Below are 22542 nucleotides of genomic sequence, written 5' to 3'. Positions count from 1 at the left end.
AATCAAGCGTATAATATACCACATTAAATCCCTATATGTCTAGTTTGCAAAGATTTAAACCTCTTATCAATTGGAGTTTTATTGAGCAAGTTATGGTCAATTTACTACTGACTGCTCAGTGGAAACCGAAATATGTGTGATGATAAAAAGAATTGTTCAGTAGTGAGGCTACAATTATCCAAATTAAGGGCATAATATATCAAATTCTAGTTTTCAAATATTAAAACTACTCATTAATTTGATTTTTATTGAACAAGTTATCGCTGATTTACTATTGACGGTTCAGTGGAAATCGAGAAACAGAGAAAACCGAAATGTGTGTGAGGATAGAATGAATGGTTCGGCAATGGGGTACAGTTATCTAAATTAAGCGTATAATATATCAATTTAAAGACCTATTTGTCTAGTTTCTAAAGATTCAAATCTCTCATCAATTGATTTTTTATTGAGTAAGTTATGATTAATTTACTACTGACTGTTTTGTGGAAGTCGAAATGTATGTGATGATGAAAGCAATGGTTTGGGAGTGGGGCTATAGTTATCCAAATTAAATTTATAATATATCAAACTAAAGCAGTGTCTTTCTAGTTTCTAAACATTCAATCATCTCATCAACTGGATTTTTATTGAGCAAGTTATTGTCAATTTACTATGGATTGTTCAGTGGAAACCGAAATGCGTGTGTTAAATAAATAAAATTAGTTATATTCAGGAACGACCTCTTTTCATGATATATGTATGTAGCATAAAAAGATATCAACAAAAAGAGATAGAACAATTATAATTAAAACTACATATTAATATTTGTTTTTCTTTAAAGATAATAATAATGGTTCGACATATTACAAATGGTTTACTAAAGCTACATGGTTCGGCAAGGAACATCAGATGATATTTGTGATACAAATAAAAAATTTTATACCAGCAACAACCTGTTTTCAATATATGTATGTAATAAAAAAAAATATCAACAAAAAGAGATAGAACAAATACAATTAAAACTACATATCAATATTTCTTTTCCTTTGTCATCACTAAAATTGAATTGATTTTATGTGTTTGATGATAGAATGAATGGTTCGGCCGCAGGTCTATAGTTATCCAAATTCATCATATAATATATCACATTAAATCTCTATCTTTCTAGTTACTAAATATTCAAACTGCTCATCAATTGGATTTTGATTGAGTAAGTTGTGGCCAATTTACTACTGATTGTTCAGTGGTAATAGAGAAACATGGGAAACCGAAATGTGTGTGATGATAAAAGGAATGGTTCGGCAATAGGGCTATAGTTATCCAAATTAAGTGTATAATATACCAAATTAAAGCTCTATATGTCTAGTTTCTAAAATTTCAAATTTATTATAAATTGGAGTTTTATTAAGCAAGTTATGGTCAATTTACTACTGACTATTTAGTGGAAACCGAAATGTGTATGATGATAAAAGGAATGGCTCGACATTGGGGATGTAGTTATCTAAATTAGGCATATAATATATCAAATTAAAGCCATATCTGTCTAGTTTTCAAAAAGTTAAACTCCCATCAATTAGATTTTTATTGAGTAAGTTATGGCTAATTTACTACTGATTGTTAAGTGGAAATTGAGAAACAAGGGAAACCGAAATGTGTGTGATGATAAAAGAAATGGTTCAGAAGTAGGGCTATAGTTATCCAAATTAAGCGTATAATATATCAATTTAAAGCCCTATCTGTTTAGTGTCTAAAGATCCAAACCTCTCATCAATTGGATTTTTATTGAGCAAATTATGGTGAATTTACTACAGACTGATTAGTGGAAGCTGAAATGTGTAGGATGATGAAAGGAATGGTTCGGTAGTGGGGTTACAGTTATCCAAATTAAGTGTATAATATTTCAAATTAAAGCTCTCTCTGTCTAGTTTCTAAAGATTTAGTCCTCTTGTCAATTGAATTTTTATTGAGCAAGTTATGGTCAATTTACTACTGATTATTCAGTGAAAACCGAGATGCGTGTGATAACAAAATGAATGTTTACTTGACCCAAATTTAAGGATTATCATATTAGGAGTGATAAGAAATATTTCAAATAACACCTATTAATTGGAAAACGGAATCAGCCAAAATCAATTCGTTTAACATATATACTCGCACATCAGTAGGACATAAACAATTAATAATTCATATAACAAATTAAAATACATGAATGTTTTTATAGAAAACATATTCAACACAAATGAAGTGTTTCTACTAATATATATATGACACATACTCACAGTTCGGCTGACAATAGGATCATTCTTGATTTGATCTTAGTAAAGTACATGAACATTTCCTTGAAAACAAACATAACAAAATTTAATTGATCTTTATGTTAAGATTGTTAAGGAACAATTATTCATTCGTATAATAACCGTTACGTGAAAACGAAATCAACAAAAGTTAATTAATCTTCATATTAAAATTGTTAAGGAATACACTTACGTTTGGCAGGACTAACACAATTAATCATTCAAACAGATTGACCGAACAAAAACAATCATTCAACCAAATAATAACCATTAAAATAGTTAGGAGATATATTTACAATTTTATATTAAAATAGTTAGAAGATATACTTACAATTTAAAAGAACGAATCAAAATAACAACTCATTTGACAATGTCAATCTGACATCCTTCCTTTATTCTTTGTCAATTCATGAATCTTTGACCTGTAAACAACAACAAAAACATAAATAAATAAAAAATTATCGATTAACAAAATCATGAAGAACAGACGTATTATTGACATAAACTAACATGACCTATAAACAATTAACAAAAAACCAGACGTATTGTTGACACCAACTAACATATTGTGATAATACACAACTGAACATACGCCCGTTTTATAACCTCTTATTTAGACATTTCGAATGCCAACATAATTAAATACGAATTGAATACGAAGAAAGGTTTACAATGTCAATATAATGCACATATATAATTATTAATAATCAGGTATGCTTTTACTACCAATGCAATGCACTTATCTAATCTAATTTTTATGTCTATTTATTTAGACTTTGGAATACCAATGTAGCAATTAATATTGTCTGCATCATCACCAATAAAATTCAACCACATGGCAATCACAAATCCAATGTTTCATTATGGTTAGACCTTTAGAATGTCAATGCAATGCACTTCTATAATTAATATTATTATTAATTATTAATACAATCCAATCCAATCTTTATGTCTATTTATTTAGACTTTGGAATACTAGTGCAATAATTAATATTGTTTACATCATCACCAATAAAATTCAACCACATGGCAATCACAAATCCAAAGTGTCATTATGGTTAGACCTTTAGAATGCTAATACAATACACATGTATTATTATTATTATTATTATTATTAATTAATTAATAATTATAGATGCAACAATAAATACTAATTCAATGTGTCAAGATAGAGCAATTTGATTGATTTATCAATCCAATGTGTCAAAATGAAGCAATCCTAAAGCTTTCAATTATTTATCAATATATGTATATATTTTTTTAAAGGTCTGTTATGAATATTTCCATGGTGTCCTCCCAATTATTTTGCGGGTCTTTCTAGGCCTGTGATAAGGATGAAGAACTTTAGAGGAGAAATGAGATACTTCTCATCTGGTTTGAATATGATTAAATATCTTGAATTTTTTATAAGAATATGACAACATTGATAGAAAGAACTTTCTATTCCACAATCATTGCTAAAAAACTAAACATACCCAGATGACTCTACTGTAAATTCTCCAGAAGCAATCCGAGCAGACAACTCAGCCCTCCGTTTCTCTTCAAGAAGCCGCTCCACTCTCTTCACTGCACCATCTCCCGGCTCAAGCTCCCTCCCATTTGAAGAACAGCACGTCACCGTACGAAACTTCACCGTCCCTACACAACCCAGAAAGCATTTCAAAATCAAAACCAAAATATGCATAAAAACCTGAGCTTTGAAGTTCATTTCAAAAAGCAAGAAATGAAGAACAAACAAACCATTCAGTTTAGCCGACGGTGAGCCGAAGATGGCGTTTGTGCGAAATTTGACTGAAGTGGCGTGAAGTAAAGGGAAATGGGCAGCCATGAAAGTGACAATAAGAAAGCAAAGTTTTGAGCTTTCTGTTCAGAGTTTTGTTTGTTGGGGTTGAGTTGATAACGCAGAAAGCATGTGGAGTAATTCAGTGGCGAGGCTAACTGCTAAAAGCCTAAAAGCCAGGTGGGGAATCTTTGGAAGTTGCATAACTTTCGTGGTTGTTAGATACCACCCGGGAACAAACAAAAAATTTATCTTTTTCAAGTTTGGGGTGTTAACGAAAAAAATCAGTTGTTTGTAAAAAAAGTGGGTGGGTGAAGGTTGGGCTGTTAATGCAAACAATCAGTTTTGTAGGGTTTTTTTGGAACACACCTCAAATATTAGGTGACTCTTTTTTTTTTTTTTTTTTTTGAGTTTGTTATAGATAGGAGTGTTCAAAAGAACCGGTTGGAACCGAAACTAGTGGGTACCCTGGGTTTGGTTCCGATTCCTACCCAGAACCAATCGTCAATGGGTAGGTTCCGGTTCCAATTTTTTGGAACCGTTACTATGCGGTTTCGGTTCTGGTTCCTATAGTTAGGAACCGGAACCAGGAATCAGGAACCGAGACTAATATAAAATAAAATTAAAGATTAGGGGGGTTAATAAAAACTTTTGTAGAAAAAGTAATGTGAATACATTTATATTTATATTTCATAACATTTAAAGTGAGTTGGTTTGACATTTGAGAATCTACCTTTACAAAGTAATGGAGTTTGTAATTTTGAATTTATAATTTGTAGTTTTATTTTTGTTAACAAGCGCCAGGTGGGGGGGTATTTGTAAGTTTTTAAGGTTTTTTTACCATTTTAAAAACTTTTGGGGGGTCATGAATTTTACAGGGTACCCAAAATAGAAACCGGAACCGTTGTTACAGGTTTTGGTTCTGGGTACCTAGGAATCGGAACCATCGGTTCCGATTCTAGTTCCAAATTTTAAGGAACCGTCGATTCCGGTTCCTTCAAAAAGTGCAAGGTACCCGGAACCGAACATTCCTAATAGATGGTATGTTTAAGTATTTTTGTGTATATAATATATTGGGAAAATATCATAGACTAAACTTAAGCTTTTCAAATTTATTATTCGCCCGCGACAATTTTTGCATTTATTATCAAATAAACTCTCAAAATTTGAAAAAAGCATCGCTAAATGGGTATCAAATGGGCTTTGAAAGTTTAAAAATGTTACCGTAGATGCCCCATTTATTCTAACTGTGTTATATCGTTATTAGGTTCACAAAACATTTTCTTATAAGATTAAAGTTATCATTTTACCTCAACACTTTTTTATAAGAGTAAGACTACAATTTCACTCATCAACCACAAACAGCAACATAATGGAGTTAGAGGAAAGGGTTATTCTTATACAATTTTTAAACTTTATGGGTCTATTTGATAAAAACCGTGAAATTTATCATTCGAATTTTAGAACATTTGAATCATGTTTGTCAATACGGAGACTTTTGGTATCAAACAAAACGGTTTACTTCGTTTATAGGTTTGTTTCATTTAGATTCTATGAGATCACTTGATAAAAAAATACATTTACTATAATTGGAAAATATTATATATATCTCTTATAATTTTCTAAAATTCACTTAAAAGTGTATGGTTTTAATAATAATGGGTATGTTTAATATTAAACAATATCGATCGAGTAAATAAAATAAACAAGTGATATGTAACTTCATATATATCGTTAACATATGAATAATGAGAAGATAATAAATCACGATATACATGAATGGGATGAATTTTTGTTAACACAACTTGGGAAATTTTAACAATATTATTATCAATAAAATAGTACCCCAAATGATAGTGATAAGTTGACTATACAATTCTCAATTCAATTTATGAACAAACAATAATTAGGAACAAAATATGTATCAATTGAATAACTTGTGTTTATGTCATCATCCTTCTTTATTTTTATTTTTTTTGCAAAAGTAAACTATGATTATTTTGTTGGTAAAAAAGAAGAAACAATCGTTTGACCAAACGTGTGTAAATTTGTTTTTAGACTTTATGTGAGCATTCTTAACACAGAACAAATCTACTTAGTTATGATGACTCAAACTGTATACACTGAATTTCAAACCTTATGAATTGAATCCATATTTCTTTGTTAAGGATGTAGAATGTTACATCTTTACCTATTATAGACACACTAGACACGAGGCCCGCGCATTGCGCTGGTATGTTTATTCAATGTTTTTGAAATAGATTGTAAACAAATTTATTCTAACAAAATAAACTAATTAGATTAAGACATAATAAGTGTTAAATTATACAAATTTTAAAGTAAATATAAATTGTATATATATACAAAGTTGTGTTAAAATAAAATTAATAATTATACCTATATAATTATTAATATCAATTATAGGTAGATGTTATTAAATCATTCATCAAACTTAAGAAGATCACCTGAATATTATATGGTCTAATTATATTTTCAAGATCATCACATTATACAATTGATATTATTTTTGCACATGTCTTTGATATTCGATGTCAGTATTTTGTAGTGAATCGTGTATGATTTAATATCACTTGAATATTATCAAGACCAACTTTTTAAACTCAAAATTTATATTGACTTTCTGCAATTTCTATAACTTATATTCATTTTCAAGTTGCGTTGCACGGGTATGTTTATTATATATTTTTTTACATTATTGTATATTTTATTGTTATCCTAATTCATCATATAATTATATGATGAAAGATAGGTTTTTTTTTACATTATATAAACTTTATATATATATATATATATATATCTATATATATATATATATATATATATATATATATATACATTATTATTGCAGTAGGTCTATAGTCATCCTAATTCATCATATAATATAACAAATTAAAACCCTATCTTTCTAATTTCCAAAGATTTAAACCGCTCATCAATTAGATTTTTATTGAGCAAGTTATGACTAATTTACTACTGACTGTTCAGTGAAAATTGAGAAACAAGGGAAACTAAAATATATGTGATAATAAAAGAAATGGTTTGAAAGTGGGCTATAGTTATCCAAATTAAGTGTATAATACATCAAATTAAATATTTGTCTGTCTAGTTTCTAAAGGTTCAAACCTCTCATCAATTGGACTTTTATTGAGCAAGTTATAGTCAATTCACTACGGACTATTCAGTGAAAACCAAAATGTCTGTGATGATAGAAAGAATGGTTTGGAAGTGAAGCTAAAGTTATCCAAATTAAGTGTATAACTAGACAATTAAAGCCTTATTTGTCTAGTTTCTAAAGGTTCAAACTTCTCATCAATTGGATTTTTATTGAGAAAGGTATGGTCAATTTACTATTAACTGTTTAGTGGAAACCAAAATGTGTGTGACGATAAAAGGAATTGTTTGACAGTGGGGCTACATTTATCCAAATTAAGCGTATAATATATCAAATTAAAGCCCTGTTTGTCTAGTTTCTAAAGATTCAAATCTATCATCAATTGAAGTTTTATTGAGCAAGTTATGGTCAATTAACTATTAATTGTTTTGAGGAAACCTAAATATATATGATGATAAAATGAATGATTTACTAAAGCTATATGGTTTAACATAAAACATCAGTTGATATTTGTTAAATAAATGAAATTAGTTATATTAAGCAATAAACTCTTTTCATGATATATGTATATAACATAAAAGATATCATCAAAAAGAGATAGAACAATTACAATTAAAACTACATATCAATATTTGTTTTCCTTTAAGAATAATAATAATGGTTCGGTATATTATAAATTGTTTACTAAAGCTACATGGTTCAACAACAAACATCAGATGATATTTTTGATACAAATAAAATTTGTTATATTCAGCAACAACCTGTTTTCGATATATGTATGTAACATAAAAAAATATCAACAAAAAGAGATAGAACAAACACAATTAAAACTGCATATCAATATTTATTTTCCTTTGTCATCACTAAAATTTAATTGGTTTTATGTGTGTGATGATAAAATGAATGGTTCGGCCATAGGTCTATAGCTATCAAAATTCTTTGTATAATATATCAAATTAAAGCTTTATCTTTCTAGTTTCCAAAAATTTAAATCGCTCATCAATTTGATTTTTATTGAGTAATTTATGGCCAATTTACTATTGATTGTTCAGTGGAAATCGAGAAATAGGGAAAACCAAAATATGTATGATGATAAAAGGAATGGTTTGAAAGTCGGGCTACATTTATCCAAATTAAGTGTATAATATATCAAATTAAAGCCTTATCTTTCTAGTTTCTAAATATTCAAACCCCTCATCAATTGGAGTTTTATTGAGACAGTTATGATCAACTAACTACTGACTGCTCAATGGAAACAGAAATGTGTGATGATAAAAGGAATGGTTCAGCAATGGAGCTACAATTATCCAAATTAAGTGTGTAATATACAAATTAAAGGCCTGTATGTTTAGTTTCTAAAGATTTAAATCTCTCATCAATTGGAGTTTTACTGAACAAGCTATGATCAATTTACTACTGACTATTAAGTGGAAACTGAAATGTGTGTGATGATAAAAGAAATGGTTCCGAAGTGGGGCTATAGTTATCCAAATTAAGCATATAATATATCAAATTAAATCCCTATCTGTATAGTTTTCAAAGATTTAAACCTCTCATCAATTGGATTTTTATTGAGTAAGTTATAGCTAATTTACTAATGTAGAAATTGAGAAATAGGAGAAACCAAAATGTGTGTGATGATAAAAGAAATCGTTCTACAGTGAGACTACAGTTATCCAAATTAAGCATATAATATATCAAATTAAATCCCTGATTATCTAGTTTCTAAAGATTCAAACCTCTCATCAATTAGATTTTTATTAAGCAAGTTATGGTCAATTTACTACTGACTATTCAATGGAAGCCAAAATGTGTGTGATGATGAAATGAATGGTTTCGCAGTGGGGGCTACAACTATCCAAATTAAGCGTATAATATATCAAATTAAAGTTCTATCTGTCTAGTTTCTAAAGATTCAATCCTCTCATCGATTGGATTTTTATTGAACAAGTTATGGTCAATTTACTATTGATTGCTCAGTGAAAACCAAAATACGTGTGATGATAAAATGAATGGTTTACTTGACCCAAATTTAAGGGATTATCATATTAGGACTGATAAGAAATATTTCAAATAACACCTATTAATAGAAAACGAAATCAAACAAAATTAATTTATTTAATATATATACTCTCAGATCAACATGACATAAACAATAAATCATTCATATAACAAATTAAAATACACGAATGTTTTTACAGAAAACATATTTAACATAATTGAACTGTTTCTACTAATATAGATATGATACGTACTCACATTGCAGTTGACAATAGGATCATCCTTGATTTGATCTTAGTAAAATACATGAACATTTCCTTGAAAACAAACTTAACAAAATTTAATCGATCTTCATGTTAAGAAACAATTATTCATTCGTATAACAATTGTTACCTGAAAATAAAATCAACAAACATTAATTAATCTTCATATTAAAATTGTTAAGGAATACACTTACCGTTTGGTAGGACTAACACAATTAATCATTCAAATAGATTGACTGAACAAAAACAATCATTCAATTAAATAATAACCGTTAAAAATAGTTAGGAGATATACTTACAATTTTGTATTAAAATAGTTAGAATATATACTTACAGTTCAGAAGAACGAATCAAAATAACAACTCATTTGATAATGTCAATCAGACATCCTGCCTTTATTCCATGCCAATTCATGAATCTTTGACCTGTAAACAACAACAAAAACATAAATAAATAAAAATCATCTATTAATAAAATCATGAAGAACAGACGTATTATTGACACAAACTAACATGACTTATAAACAATTAACAAAAGACCAAACGTATTGTTGACATCAACTAACATATTGCGATAATATACAACTGAACATACGCCCCTTTTATATCTCCTTATTTAGACATTTCGAATGCCAACACAATTAAATATGAATTGAATACGAAGAAAGGTTTGCAATGTCAATACAATGCACCTATATAATTATTAATAAATATATATGTTGTTACTACCAATGCAATGCACCTATGTAATCCAATCTTTATGTCTATTTATTTAGACTTTGGAATACTAATGCAACAAGTAATATTGTTTACATTATCATCAATAAAATTCAATCACATGGCAATCACAAATCCAATATATCCTTATGATTAGACATTTAGAATGTCAATGCAATGCACCTATATAATTAGAATTGTTCCTATTTTTTAAATTAATTAATAATTATAGATGAAGTAATAAATACCAATCCAATGTGTCAAGATGGAGCAATTTGTCTGGCTTGTCAATCCAATGTGTCAAAATAGAGCAATTCTAGAGCTTCCAAAATGTGCCACATGGCGAACAACTCACATGGGTATTTATGGCAAACAACCAGCATGAGTATTCATGAATCTTAGAACTAAAAATATCTCATTAAAGCACACATCCAACGTGGCAAGAGAGAGCAATTCTAGAGCTCCAAAATAAAACAATTTTAGAGTAAAAAAAAAAAAAAGTGTCCTACGTGTCACTCAAATAGGTATGCTTTTACCTTTGGATTTGGAATACCAATTCAACAATTACTATCTCTCTACAACATCACCAATAAAATTCAACCACATAACAACCACAAATCTTATGTGTCAAAATAGAACAATTCTATGAGTTTCAAAATATGCCACATGACAAACAACCTGCATGAGTATTCAACTTTATATATATAGGCTGTGCATTCATAAATTAATGATATTGTAATCAATTATATGCATGATGCATCCGACTTGATTGCCTCATCAATTTAATGTTTAGAGAGGGGTGTTTTAATGGTTTTTGAAAATATTGGGTATGCTGAAAATAATCCCACAAGGGAGTTTATTTGAGAAGGGGAAATGATAAATTGACATAAATACCCCTACAAGATAAACACTTGCCATCTTCTTCATAAACCCTACTCCTGTCTTCTAAACTCGCGCGGCCTCACTCACCATCAAAATTTGGCGCCAAGTTATTTCTGAGACGACGTCGTTATTTGCAACCACCACGACGGCACCGTCACAGTTATTTTTTATTTTTATTTCTTACAATTAATCTAATTTATCATAAATCCAATATTGAGATTGGTTCAATTCCTATTCATCAACATTATTTGAAACAGTTGTAATTGTGAACAGAATCAAAATTTGGGAGGAACCCATGAAAGGAGGAAGGAAGAATTTGAAGAGGGCTGCTGAAGATCAAATTTTGACACTTCAAGATGGTCAAAGCATTATGCAAGTTGTGTCTCTCAGAGGTTCTAATCTAATTGAGGTACCCAATTCATTTGAAGTTCTTTTAAATTTTTTATTTGAATTTCTTGTCTTCTTTTTTGATAAATGTGGTTGCAGTGCAATTGGGTTTGTTAAAATTAACTCTCTTACTATTATTGGTTATTATTATTATTTTTTTACTTATGTATGGGATCTCTTATAGTACCGCACCAGTATCGATATTGGTTAAAATATCCTTTGTATGTTACTTGTTTAATGTATAATGTTACATGTTTTAAGTTCCGGTACGGATACTGATATGGTGTTTTAGGGGAATCCTCTTATGTTCATGTTCTTTTTGCCATGAAGAATTTTAAATGCTTCTTAGTTGCTTGTTTGATTTAAATTTGGTGAATTTGGGCTTGGTGATCATATTCCCAAGTTGTTAATTTTCATGATAGTTATTATTGAGAACATGCTAGCTAAGAATATGTGATTGGTGAGTGGTACCAATTCCCTGTTGTTGAGATAATTGAGGTACCTATTAATTTCATTTTTTGGAATTTTTTTTTTTTTTTTTGAAAGTCATTTTATTTTCTTGATGAATTTAGTTACCGTGCTAGTGGGTTTGTTATTGTTAATTGAATTTAGGTACCAACCTTGTTCATTCTTGTAGTGCTAAACCAAGAAAATTGTTACGAAAGCTTAATATATATTACAGGTTTTACGATTAATGTTACCTGTCTTGCGTTAATATTCAATGTATTAGTGACCATGTTGTTTAATGTGTTATGAGTTCATTTTTTAGGTTATGATGTAATGAGTCTTTGCATTTCATATTCTAACTTATATGTCTATTCTTTCCAGTAACATTATCGGTACAATGTTCTGAGCTTGAAATAGTATGTTTTTTTTTGAGCTTTTGGAACTGATTCAATAAAAGGGTGTCCGTGGTCAGTCCAGTATTGTACCTATAATTTTATTGTTAAATGTTAAGTGTAACTCTTCAAGTTTATCGATTCATGATGTCATTGCAATGCTTTATTTAGAGGATTATATCAGCTGAGTCCAACTTTGAGTCTTTGATCAACTCATTTTTCTTAATTGTGGCACCTGGATTTAGTATTTAATCGAAATAAAATGGATGTGCACTCCAAATTGTTTGAAGTTTGGATACTATTGTTAAATTTAATCTGGTTATGGCCTTTTTGGTTCATTCACTTCTAATGATTTTCCCTTGTACATTTATGAAATGAGATAGCTTCTGTGTTTGCACAGATTTGTTTCTAACCTTCCGCTTTATCTCTGCTATGTTGCCTTTTCTTAAGGTAGTGGACGCACAAGGTGAAAAATCACTTGCTCTGTTTCCAGCAAAGTTTCAAAAGAGCATGTGGATAAAACGAGGTTTGTTTCATATAAAATTGCTGACTTGGGAGATTGGGAGCATCAACTTCTGGAATATGTTAGCTTCCATATGCTTACCCAATTGCTAACATTCTGACGGACTGATAGACAATATTAAGTTGCTTTCACGATGCGCAGGGAGTTTTGTTGTGGTGGATGAAAGTGGAAAGGAAAAGGCTCTCAAAGATGGTAGCAAAGTGGCATGTATTGTTTCTCAGGTTCTTTTCTATGAACAAGTTCGAGCGCTTCAAAAAACTTCAGAATGGTTTGTTTCTTGACTTCTTAGTAACAGCAGATGAAAAATGATGTGCCATACATCTAATTTGTCTTGCATCCTTGCAATTTCCGATGTTAGTACTTGGGGAAAATAGTATCTTAAGTTGAAACCAAGTTTAGCTATTTATTCACGTACTGAACTTAACAAAAGCTCCCTAAAACAGAACTTTGAGATTGAGATACTTGTTCTAGACATACTGGTTCAAGGTGGAAATCCTCATTTTATACCATTCTGATTGTTGCAATTCTTTTACTTTTCGGCTGAATTATTGTCGGTGAAGCTTACTTGCTTATTCCACTTGATGCAGGCCGGAAATTTTCAGATCGACAAATTCAGATGATCCTAACGGAAGTTCAGAAAGATACGCCTCCTGTAATGAAGAAAATAATCGGTCTGATTTGGGTGATAATAATGATGCCGATGATGAAGATGACGATGACGATGACGGACTCCCCCCATTAGAGGCCAACACCAACAGAATCAAGCCATTGGAGTTGCAAACAGATTCAGATTCAGAATCGGAATCAGAATCAGAATCAGATATAGTTTCTTAAGTTATCAATTTTGATGATGTAAGTTTTTGTACCACAAAAATTCAAAGATTTTAAATGAAGCACAACCCTTCAAGCAGTCAAGGGTTGTTATAATGTAAAGATTGCAGCATCATATTACTGGTGCAATTTTTTTATCAAATCATCCTCAAATTAATCTTCAATTGTAAATTATGCTTCAAGTTCTAAAATACATGCTTGTTATTATAAACCAAATGAGTTAGATTATAGTATTGGGGATAACAACATTCAATTTAGAGTTAATGACATTAATCCAAGGTACGATATAATAACAAAAATCCCCTAAGGTTTCGGAAATAATAGATTTTCCCTTTTCGTTAATGAATAGTTAGTGAGCCATTAAAATTTACACTGTTATGAGTTAGTAAATATTATCAAATTATTCTTTTACTGTTTATTTTAACACTTAAAATTTAATGGTAAGAAAATTTTTGATATAACTGAAATGTTAGAGAGATTTTTGTTATTATATCATACTCCATGATTAATGTTTAACTCAATTTAGAGTTAATTTATAATAGATACAAATGACTTGTAAAACAGAATGTTTAATTTTCAATCCTTTACAACTAATAAACTTGAGTGATAAAAATGAATTTTCAAGAAATAACCAAATTAATAAGGGTTTTGACAAAAATAGAGAACTTTCAAATAGTACCAAAAAAAATAAAAATAAAGGGAGCTCTCCAAGGACTAAATATCCCTAAAATAAAAATACATACCCTTTCCATATCTGACCAAACTCATTAATTACACCCTCAAGGGTCTATTTTGAGAGCCAAATGTTGCATTCATTCTTACAATAATGCCCTTATGATCTCTAATGGCCTAGGTAGTCTAGTAAAATCACATAAAATTTGTTTAAATGAATTTTTGTGTATGTTATTAGCTAACATTAAATGATATTGATATTAAGTTATATATCATCATATTATGTTGCATACGATGAAATAACATATACATAGTATTACTATAATTGTAAATAATTTTACCTTTTCGTAGTGCATTATTTTGAGGTCATACTATAATATAACTTCAATAATATAATGATTTTTATCTTAGGGATAACAAAACCCTGAGCCTCCTCTACGCTACTACAAGTTCGGCTTGAGATTTTCAAATGAATAACTTGGGATTAGGTTTTAGAACGAATTTTTACAACCTAGTTCAGGCCACATCTGATAGGCTGGCATTCATAATTAAATGATATTGTCATCAATAATATGCATGATGCCTCCGACTTGATTGCCTCTAAATTTAATGTTTAGAGCGGGGTTGTTTTACTGGTTTTTCTCTTCCGTCTTCGAAAGATATTGGGTATTTCTTTAAAACTAATCCACAGGTCGGACGCGTCCCTACTCGTCCTTAGTTTGAGAAGGGGGAAAGATAATTGGACCGAACGTACACTCGTCGGTCGGCGCCATGGGCGATGCTGTCCACCTACACACCCCATCCTCGTTGCCATTCCTGAACAACTGGCGCGGTTCCGCTCCCCATCTGGTTCTCGTGTCTGTCTCCTCCCATCTTCGTGCCCCTGCTTCTTTGCCTTGCCTCGCACTTTCCGCCGGCCCCCGCCTCCCTACGCCCGCACAAAGAGTGTGGGAGGGGCTGGTCCACAGGGTCGCGAAACAACACGCACAATGGGTCCCAGTGTCGAAACGCGCTCTTTGCGGAGCCCTTGTACTTGTATCGCTAAATCTACTCACACAGTAAATTGTACTACCAGAAGCCAGTTTATTGTAGGCCCTGGCGGATTTGCCTGCGCATGCCACTCACAGCCTACCATGCAGACTATGAGTTCGAACAAACCAAAGCGACCTTCTCAAGGTCGGGTGGACGTCTGGAAAAGAACGCTCACCGAATTGTCGAGACCGAGGATTCGCCAGGACAGAGGATGTCAAGCATGTGGGCAAAGCATTCGATGACCACGTTTGTGTTTTCCGTCGTCTCAGAGTTCTATCTAATGAGTATCCGCCAATTGTCCGTCAGGTTGAATTCTGTTAACAGCTCGTTTTCCCTATTTGTCATTGTCCTTCGGTCTTCCTCTTCTTTTCGGATAAATCGTTTAGTCTTGCGCAGTGTCGTCACTCACTGTTCGGTGCGTGCGTGTTTTAAAATTGTAGATCTTTCTCGTATACATCGTCGGACTGAGAGATTCTTGTGAAGTGGATGTAGTTGTCGGATCGCCCTCCCCGACGTAAGACCATTTAGGTGCTGGCACCTCAGTGACTCGTGACTACTTGGGTTTAAAAGACTTGCCGGTGTGTGTCACTGGAGCATCGGCTTCGTTTAATTATAAAAATGTGAGGTACGGCCGATCTCTTCTGGCGTCTTTCACAGGCGTGTCTGTCTCTGGTCCGTGCAGATACCGGGGGGTAGGTATGTAGTCGTGGTAAGGGGGCCATCCTACGTCTAATTGTGTCGCGTCCTCTCGGCACATGAAATCTTTCAATGCCTTTCTTAGTTGCTTGTTTTGATTTAAATTTGGTGAATTTGGGCTTGGTGATCGATCCCCAAGTTTGGTTATTTTCATGATAGTTATTATTGCGAACATGCTAGCTAAGAATATGTGATTGGTGAAGTGGTACCAATTCCCTATTGTTGAGATAATTGAGGTACCTAATTTTCATTTTTGGATTTGTTTTTTGAAAGTTCATTTATTTTACTTGGATGAATTAGTTACCGTGCTAGTGGGTTTGTTATTGTTAATTGAATTTAGGTACCACACCTTGTTCATTCTTAATAGTACAACCAAGAGAATTGTTACGAAAGCTTACTATGTATTACAGTTTTTACAATTATGTTACCCTTCCCTTTGCTGTACATATTCAATGTATTAGTGTACCATGTTGTTTAATGGTGTTATGATTCATTTTTTAGGTTTGTTTTGAGCTTTTGGAACTTGATTCAATAAATGTGGTCCCGTGTCAGTCCGTGTGTTACCTCTAATTTTAACTATCTCTCTACAACATTACCAATAAAATTGAACCAGCATAGCAACCACAAATCTTATCTATCAAGATAGAACAATTGTATGAGTTCCAAAATATGTCACATGACGAACAACCCATATGGGTATTCAACTTTTTATATATATTATTTAACCATATTAAAAATTAGATTAGTTGCAAAAAAGTAATACATAGACATGGTTTTGTTGAATAAGTACATTGTCTCTGGTAAATATTACTTTGTTTTCATAAAAATTATTTGCTTTAACTATTTTTAATGATTTATAATTGGTTGCATTCAACCTGATTATAATTAATATCAATTTCTTTATTAAAAAAAATAAATATTAAAATGCACCCTCTTTCCTTCTCTCGATCTTGAAAAAAAAAAATCTAAAATATCGCAGATAATATTGCATCACCTATATCATTTTTATTTATTTATTTATTTTTGACTAAAAGCATCTAAACACTGGACTAGCTTACATGTACCTCAACTAATTCTCTAAGACACTAGAATTATTGATCGGTTGAAGAACTCTAATAACTAGCCCTACTAGCAACTAAAGAGAGATTCGAACACAAAACCACTTAAGTAATATATCCAATAATTTCTATCGAACTACTCAATCACCCAAAGGTAGTTTATACAATTTTTTCCCGAGGATTATAAGAAAAAAAATAATATTTTTGATTAAATTAAAATAATTTAATTATTGTTAAATAACCCAATCTATAAAGGAAAATAATTTTACGTTGTTGAGCTAAGTTGCTCGTCACTGGAACTCTGTACAAAATGCACCCGACTGTTCCATGTGTAAAACAAAACTAATTGTCCAAAATAAATACAATCCCATAATCTTACAACTCACAATTTATAACTAGAATAATTTACAGGTCCAAAATTGAATATAAATTTTGCACAAACCATGAAAAAAAAAAAAAAAAAAAAAAAAAAAGACCTTTGATTTGTAGCTTACTTAGAAGATAAGCATTGGCAACAGCCAACAGATTAGTGTTAGCTAGAGTTTTCCATTTATTGAAACTTACAAATGAAAAAGCTCCCTCCATCATCATTGCTGCAGTTAAAACAACCTCATCATTCAATTTGTGGTCCATACTTTCACAATCGTAGAAATCTAAACCAAACTTGAATTTTCAATCCCATATTCTGATTCAAGTTTACTGACATGAAGAACAAAAGGAGATCAGAGCAGAAGTCAAAACAACGATTTTTTGAGATAAATTTGAATAGAAAAACGGCTTTCTATTTCGATTTCATGGAAAGAAAAGTCACTATGTTGGAATATTATAAGTACTTTAGATTGGAGTGTTGATAGTATCGGCTATCTTTTGGTCTGCAGACTCAGAAAAATGAACCTATTGCTCTTGCTCCCACCCTCCTAATCTCATTTCTGGATCATAGTTTGTGAATAGGCAAAACTCATTTCCGAGTTTGCTAGAATGTCGAGGTCTAAAACCACATGGACGCAAACCTAAGAGCTTGGCCGCTCTATCCTTCTGCACTTCACCTGAAAGCATCACAATATAATTGATGACATTCACTATCAATGGCCACAACATAAAGCTCAAGAACACTCAATATAAGGATTCAACCGTTTTGCATTTAGTTTTTTAATAAAGATGTTAATTAGAACCCTAAATAGTGGGTCATACTTTCCACTACTATTTTACCATTTATAACAGAATAGCTTTAACTTGCAATAGCGCTACAAGCAAACATGTATTAAAAGTTAAAACATTTATGTTTACAAGGACCAAGTGGAAATCAATGAGTACCTGTGAGTAGAAGCACGAAAGAGTCCCCAGGTCTTGCGAGAAAAGAAACTGTCTGAGTAATTTTCTCCAAACACTCCTTGCTCTGAAATCATATACATCAGCAAAAATCAGCAATTTGTCATTAAATTTTAAAAGCAAGATATTTAAACTAAACACAATGAAAAGTAAAATTTCCATGACTTATAAGAAGCTAGTGCCCTGTGTATGCATCTACCAAAAAACCATTGCAACACATCTGACTTGACAAAACCGAAAAAATCTTAGTGGGCAGAATAGCTTGTATAGTAGCCATATATCTTATTGACAAACTAACTAATAGAAGAGTTTAACTAATAATTTTTTCAAACTATTGTGCAAAATGCAACCTGATTGGTGCAACATTCACAAGGCAAGATTATAGAAGTTCAATAACTTGTGTAATAGCTATTACAACATACAGCACATGTACATAACATGATCAAAGGAACTTGTCTCAAAAATTTACCCAAAAGTGGTGGTGTGTTCAATACATACAAACTTAATACTATAGATGTTTGATCTAAGTGCATTTGAAAAAAGCTACCATTTAAAGGCTACTTTAGAATTAAGTAGGTCTAATAACACAATTTTTCAGGGTATTGAACATTAGAGGTTCATTTATAGGCTAGTTTCAGAATATCATTTCTCTAGGTTTATTGATCTGTTAACCACCTATTATAACTAGGAGAGTGTAGAGAGATAAAATATCAATTACATACAATCAAGTCCTTACTTCTCCTCTCCATATTTCTGTCTCCCTATGTTCAGACCACACTATAGTAATTCAATATAGCCCTTTTTCACCCACAATTATATTCTAGAGTGTGTAGAGATAATATTTTTGGTATATACTTATGTACGTGGGAGTACACCTTTACAAAGATAGTTCCAATAGATCCTACAGCTTGGACAACCCATACACGTATTTATACCAGGATATCATCCTAGAAGGGTGGAATCTGCACTATCTGTGCTATGTACTTAAGGATGGTGCTTTCTAAACTTAACACAAAACTTTTGTTTTGTTGCTCGTTTTGGAGTTTTCTCGCCCTTTTTTGAAGTTTGATTGGACAGAACAGATTAGGAATTTCCATTTTATTTGTTTTAAGTAGTTCAAACACTGTTAGGTAAGGAAGGGTAATATGCCATTGCTCCAGTTACGTTCATTTAAGTACCTATTCTTATGCAAGTTTTGAAATATCAACATCAACCATAACCAGCATCTGAAGTCTAGATTCCAGACTAGATTCCACCCCTCTAGGATGATATCCTGGTGCCAATAGTCCACTTGTAGCCTGACCTTTAAGATTTGATGACCCTACCTTTAGAGTGTATTCTCAACTACAAAGGTCTAAAACACAATGAGATCTCACAAAATTGTTAATATATATTTGTCATATGGTAAATTAGAGGATTACAGGAAGAAGAAGAGGAGTGAAAATACATAATCTATGAAATAATTACTCTGTCTCTCTAGACTACCCCAATTTATAATACGAGCTATGACTGAAAGATAGCCCACTAACACTTTTATCTCTAGGAAATCAACTCATTATTCACACCATTTTATTATTAAAGTTATGCCATTATCACCCCTTAATATTATCACTAAGTCAAACACAATTACACTTTAACTAACTCTAGAAGTCTCTCAACAACACACGTACATTGAATATTTGAAATATTCTACAACAATTGCACAATATTTCAATTTTCAAAGTATATTTCTTTTACAAACAGTACATGCTTGGGAGAAACTCACACCGTATTAACATAAATAAAGAAACATATATGCTTGGGAGCACGACTACAAACAGTATTTCCTAGGAAAGACATTTTCTATAAAGGCAACTTTTAAAAAGGCATTTGGCAAGTGATTTTCTTATTTAGAAAATTACCTTTCAAGTACTTCTCCAAAAACAACTTTAAAATATCTTAACCAAACACCATAAAATCAATACACTAATATCACTTCTAAAAACACACCATAAGATTACATCAAATACATACATGGTAGAAAATGCTAGAAAAAATTGTAAGATTTGGAGTTCAAACCAAAAAGTGATAATTTCATTTGCCAATCTTTACTGAGTTTTCAGTCAATAACTTTTTTGGTGCGGAAGACAGAAAGTTTTTTGACCAAGGATGAAAATTCTGATTTCAGGATTTGAGAGCAGATAAAATAAGGAAATTTGAAACAAGTTAGCCATATACATTTTAACAATGTAGTTCACCAAGTGAAAAATTGAGCTTAATTACATCACTATATAACGTAATGCCATTCTCATATGTAGTTATTTAAAACACTATTTGATATAGGATTTCAATACAATTCTTTGTTTTTTGAAAAAAGGGACAAGATTAGTGTGCAAAAATAGTTTGCGTATACAATGTTGTGTAAAAATAGTTTGTGTATACAATCTTATAAGTTTGAAATCAAGAGGACACTAAAAAGCACATTACCTCATTATTAGCAGTTTTTACCTCTCATCCGGAATGGAAAAAAAAAAAAAGAAAAAGAAAAGATAAAGCAATGTATTTACATTTGATATTGTGGCTTTATTTTTTTGACTTCTCCATACTCAATCAAGTCATCTTTTTCGACAATCGAATGTGCCCTATAGTCCCATATTTTGTAATTCCTGAACTCTTTCTTCCATATCAAGGATCATCCAAATAAGCAAGAATCCTATTTCTACATAAAATACCCTTTATCAGTATATCAATCGAGAACAGTATTTAAATATTACACCACACACATCTTCAAATATTAAAAATGTTAGAAATAAAATTCAGATTCTAACGGCATCTTAGATTTTGAAAATTATATTCAGACCAAAGATCAAATGGGCTATTAAAGTATCCAAAATTGTATTATAATATGTCAATATTTCTAATATCCAAATACATTTTCGAAAACCATTTTCAGTTTTTTTTTTTTTTTTTTTTTCCAAGAAACGTTTCAACAAAACGCTTGTTTTTGTTGAACTTAAACAAACACAATGTCCGATTCATACCAGGTAAGGAGGATCCGCAATCACAACACTAAATGCATGCTTCAGCTCCAACGGCAAATCTTCCGGCTGATTATAATCATAAAACGTAAAATCACTGCCGTATTGCTCAAACCGCTCGTCGTATTCAAGGATTTGCGCCGCCACATTCGGTCCAATTTTCTATCCAAACAAATTCATTTCAGCTCCAAAAACAAGCAAATAAACAAAAAAAATAAAAAATAAAACAAATACCTTTAAATAGGCGTAGAGCGTGGGACAGGCAATGCAAGCGACACGCGAATCGGAGTTCGAGCAAAGAGAGACGACTTCGCTCGCAATAGTTTCAGCCGTTACGGCGTCGTACCAGAACTGGCTCAGCCGCCAGTTTTCCGACACCAAGGCGACGGTATGTGATTCCGACTCTGGAGTTTCGGCTTCTAGGTTTTGGTTTTGCTCAGCGAGGAATTCTTGTAGAGCCGCTAGAGCTTGCGAGCTCAGCATTGGTTTGTCGTCTTCGTTTTCGGTATCTACGTCGTCGTTTTGGTGGTGGCTGTTCACTGGTTTGAGCTCTTCCATTTTGCTGTCGCTCGTTTGGTTGAGGCGGGGAGTGAACTGAAGAATAGTTTAGAGGAAGGAAGAATGGGGTGTGTTTGGCAAATAGGTTTAGGGGGCGTTTGGATGAGGTTAATACGAGATTACTGGAGTTATGTCATCTTATATTACTTGATTATCATATTTGATTGTCAAATAATATAAGATTCTAATAATTTTCAAATACTAATAGTAGCTATTGTTAATAATATTATTAATAATATTAAAGGTAATCTAATTACCTCTATTTTCTTAGGTAATCTAAGATTACTAGGGTAATTTTTTTTTTTTTGTACAATTATATCCTTTATTAATAAAATTTTAGGATAATAATGCCCTTATTTTTAAATTTATTTACATGAATATGACATTTACTATTTCACACCAATTAATTAACTTTTTAGAAAAAATTATACTTAATTCAAACGCAAATTATAGCCCACTCAAGTCGCCACCCCCATCGACCTGCCATCGACAACCATTATTGCGGCCAACTGCTGCTGCCATCGGAACGGTTCATGAAAGACCGAAAATGGC

At 31.6% G+C, this 22542-nt stretch overlaps 2 protein-coding genes across 3 annotated transcripts; one reads left to right on the top strand and one right to left on the bottom strand.

Annotated features, from left to right (window-relative positions):
• Positions 1-11071: 11071 nt before the first annotated feature.
• Positions 11072-13833, top strand: LOC116123821 (probable RNA-binding protein EIF1AD). 2 transcript variants are annotated; one of them, XM_031409553.1, is made up of 5 exons: positions 11072-11207; positions 11322-11457; positions 12725-12800; positions 12939-13065; positions 13385-13828. In XM_031409553.1, exons 2-5 carry the CDS (start codon positions 11344-11346, stop codon positions 13629-13631), a joined length of 564 nt encoding a protein of 187 aa, XP_031265413.1. In that variant the 5' UTR covers positions 11072-11207; positions 11322-11343; the 3' UTR covers positions 13632-13828. The 2 variants fall into 2 exon arrangements, with proteins under 2 accessions (XP_031265413.1, XP_031265414.1); XM_031409554.1 differs by having other exon boundaries at positions 11104-11208; positions 11306-11457; positions 13385-13833.
• A 3583-nt stretch (positions 13834-17416) lies between these two features.
• LOC116123824 (EEF1A lysine methyltransferase 1-like) lies at positions 17417-22072 on the bottom strand. The gene is made up of 5 exons (XM_031409558.1): positions 21667-22072; positions 21436-21594; positions 18401-18482; positions 17951-18132; positions 17417-17785 (listed from the first exon to the last, which is right to left on the bottom strand). Exons 1-4 carry the CDS (start codon positions 21988-21990, stop codon positions 17981-17983), a joined length of 717 nt encoding a protein of 238 aa, XP_031265418.1. The 5' UTR covers positions 21991-22072; the 3' UTR covers positions 17417-17785; positions 17951-17980.
• Positions 22073-22542: the final 470 nt, after the last annotated feature.

The sequence above is a fragment of the Pistacia vera genome, unplaced genomic scaffold, assembly GCF_008641045.1.
Source record: "Pistacia vera cultivar Batoury unplaced genomic scaffold, PisVer_v2 Contig145, whole genome shotgun sequence".
NCBI lineage: Eukaryota > Viridiplantae > Streptophyta > Magnoliopsida > Sapindales > Anacardiaceae > Pistacia > Pistacia vera.
The sequence above is the reverse complement of the archived record's forward strand: the minus strand, read 5'-3'. Positions and strand labels throughout refer to the sequence as shown.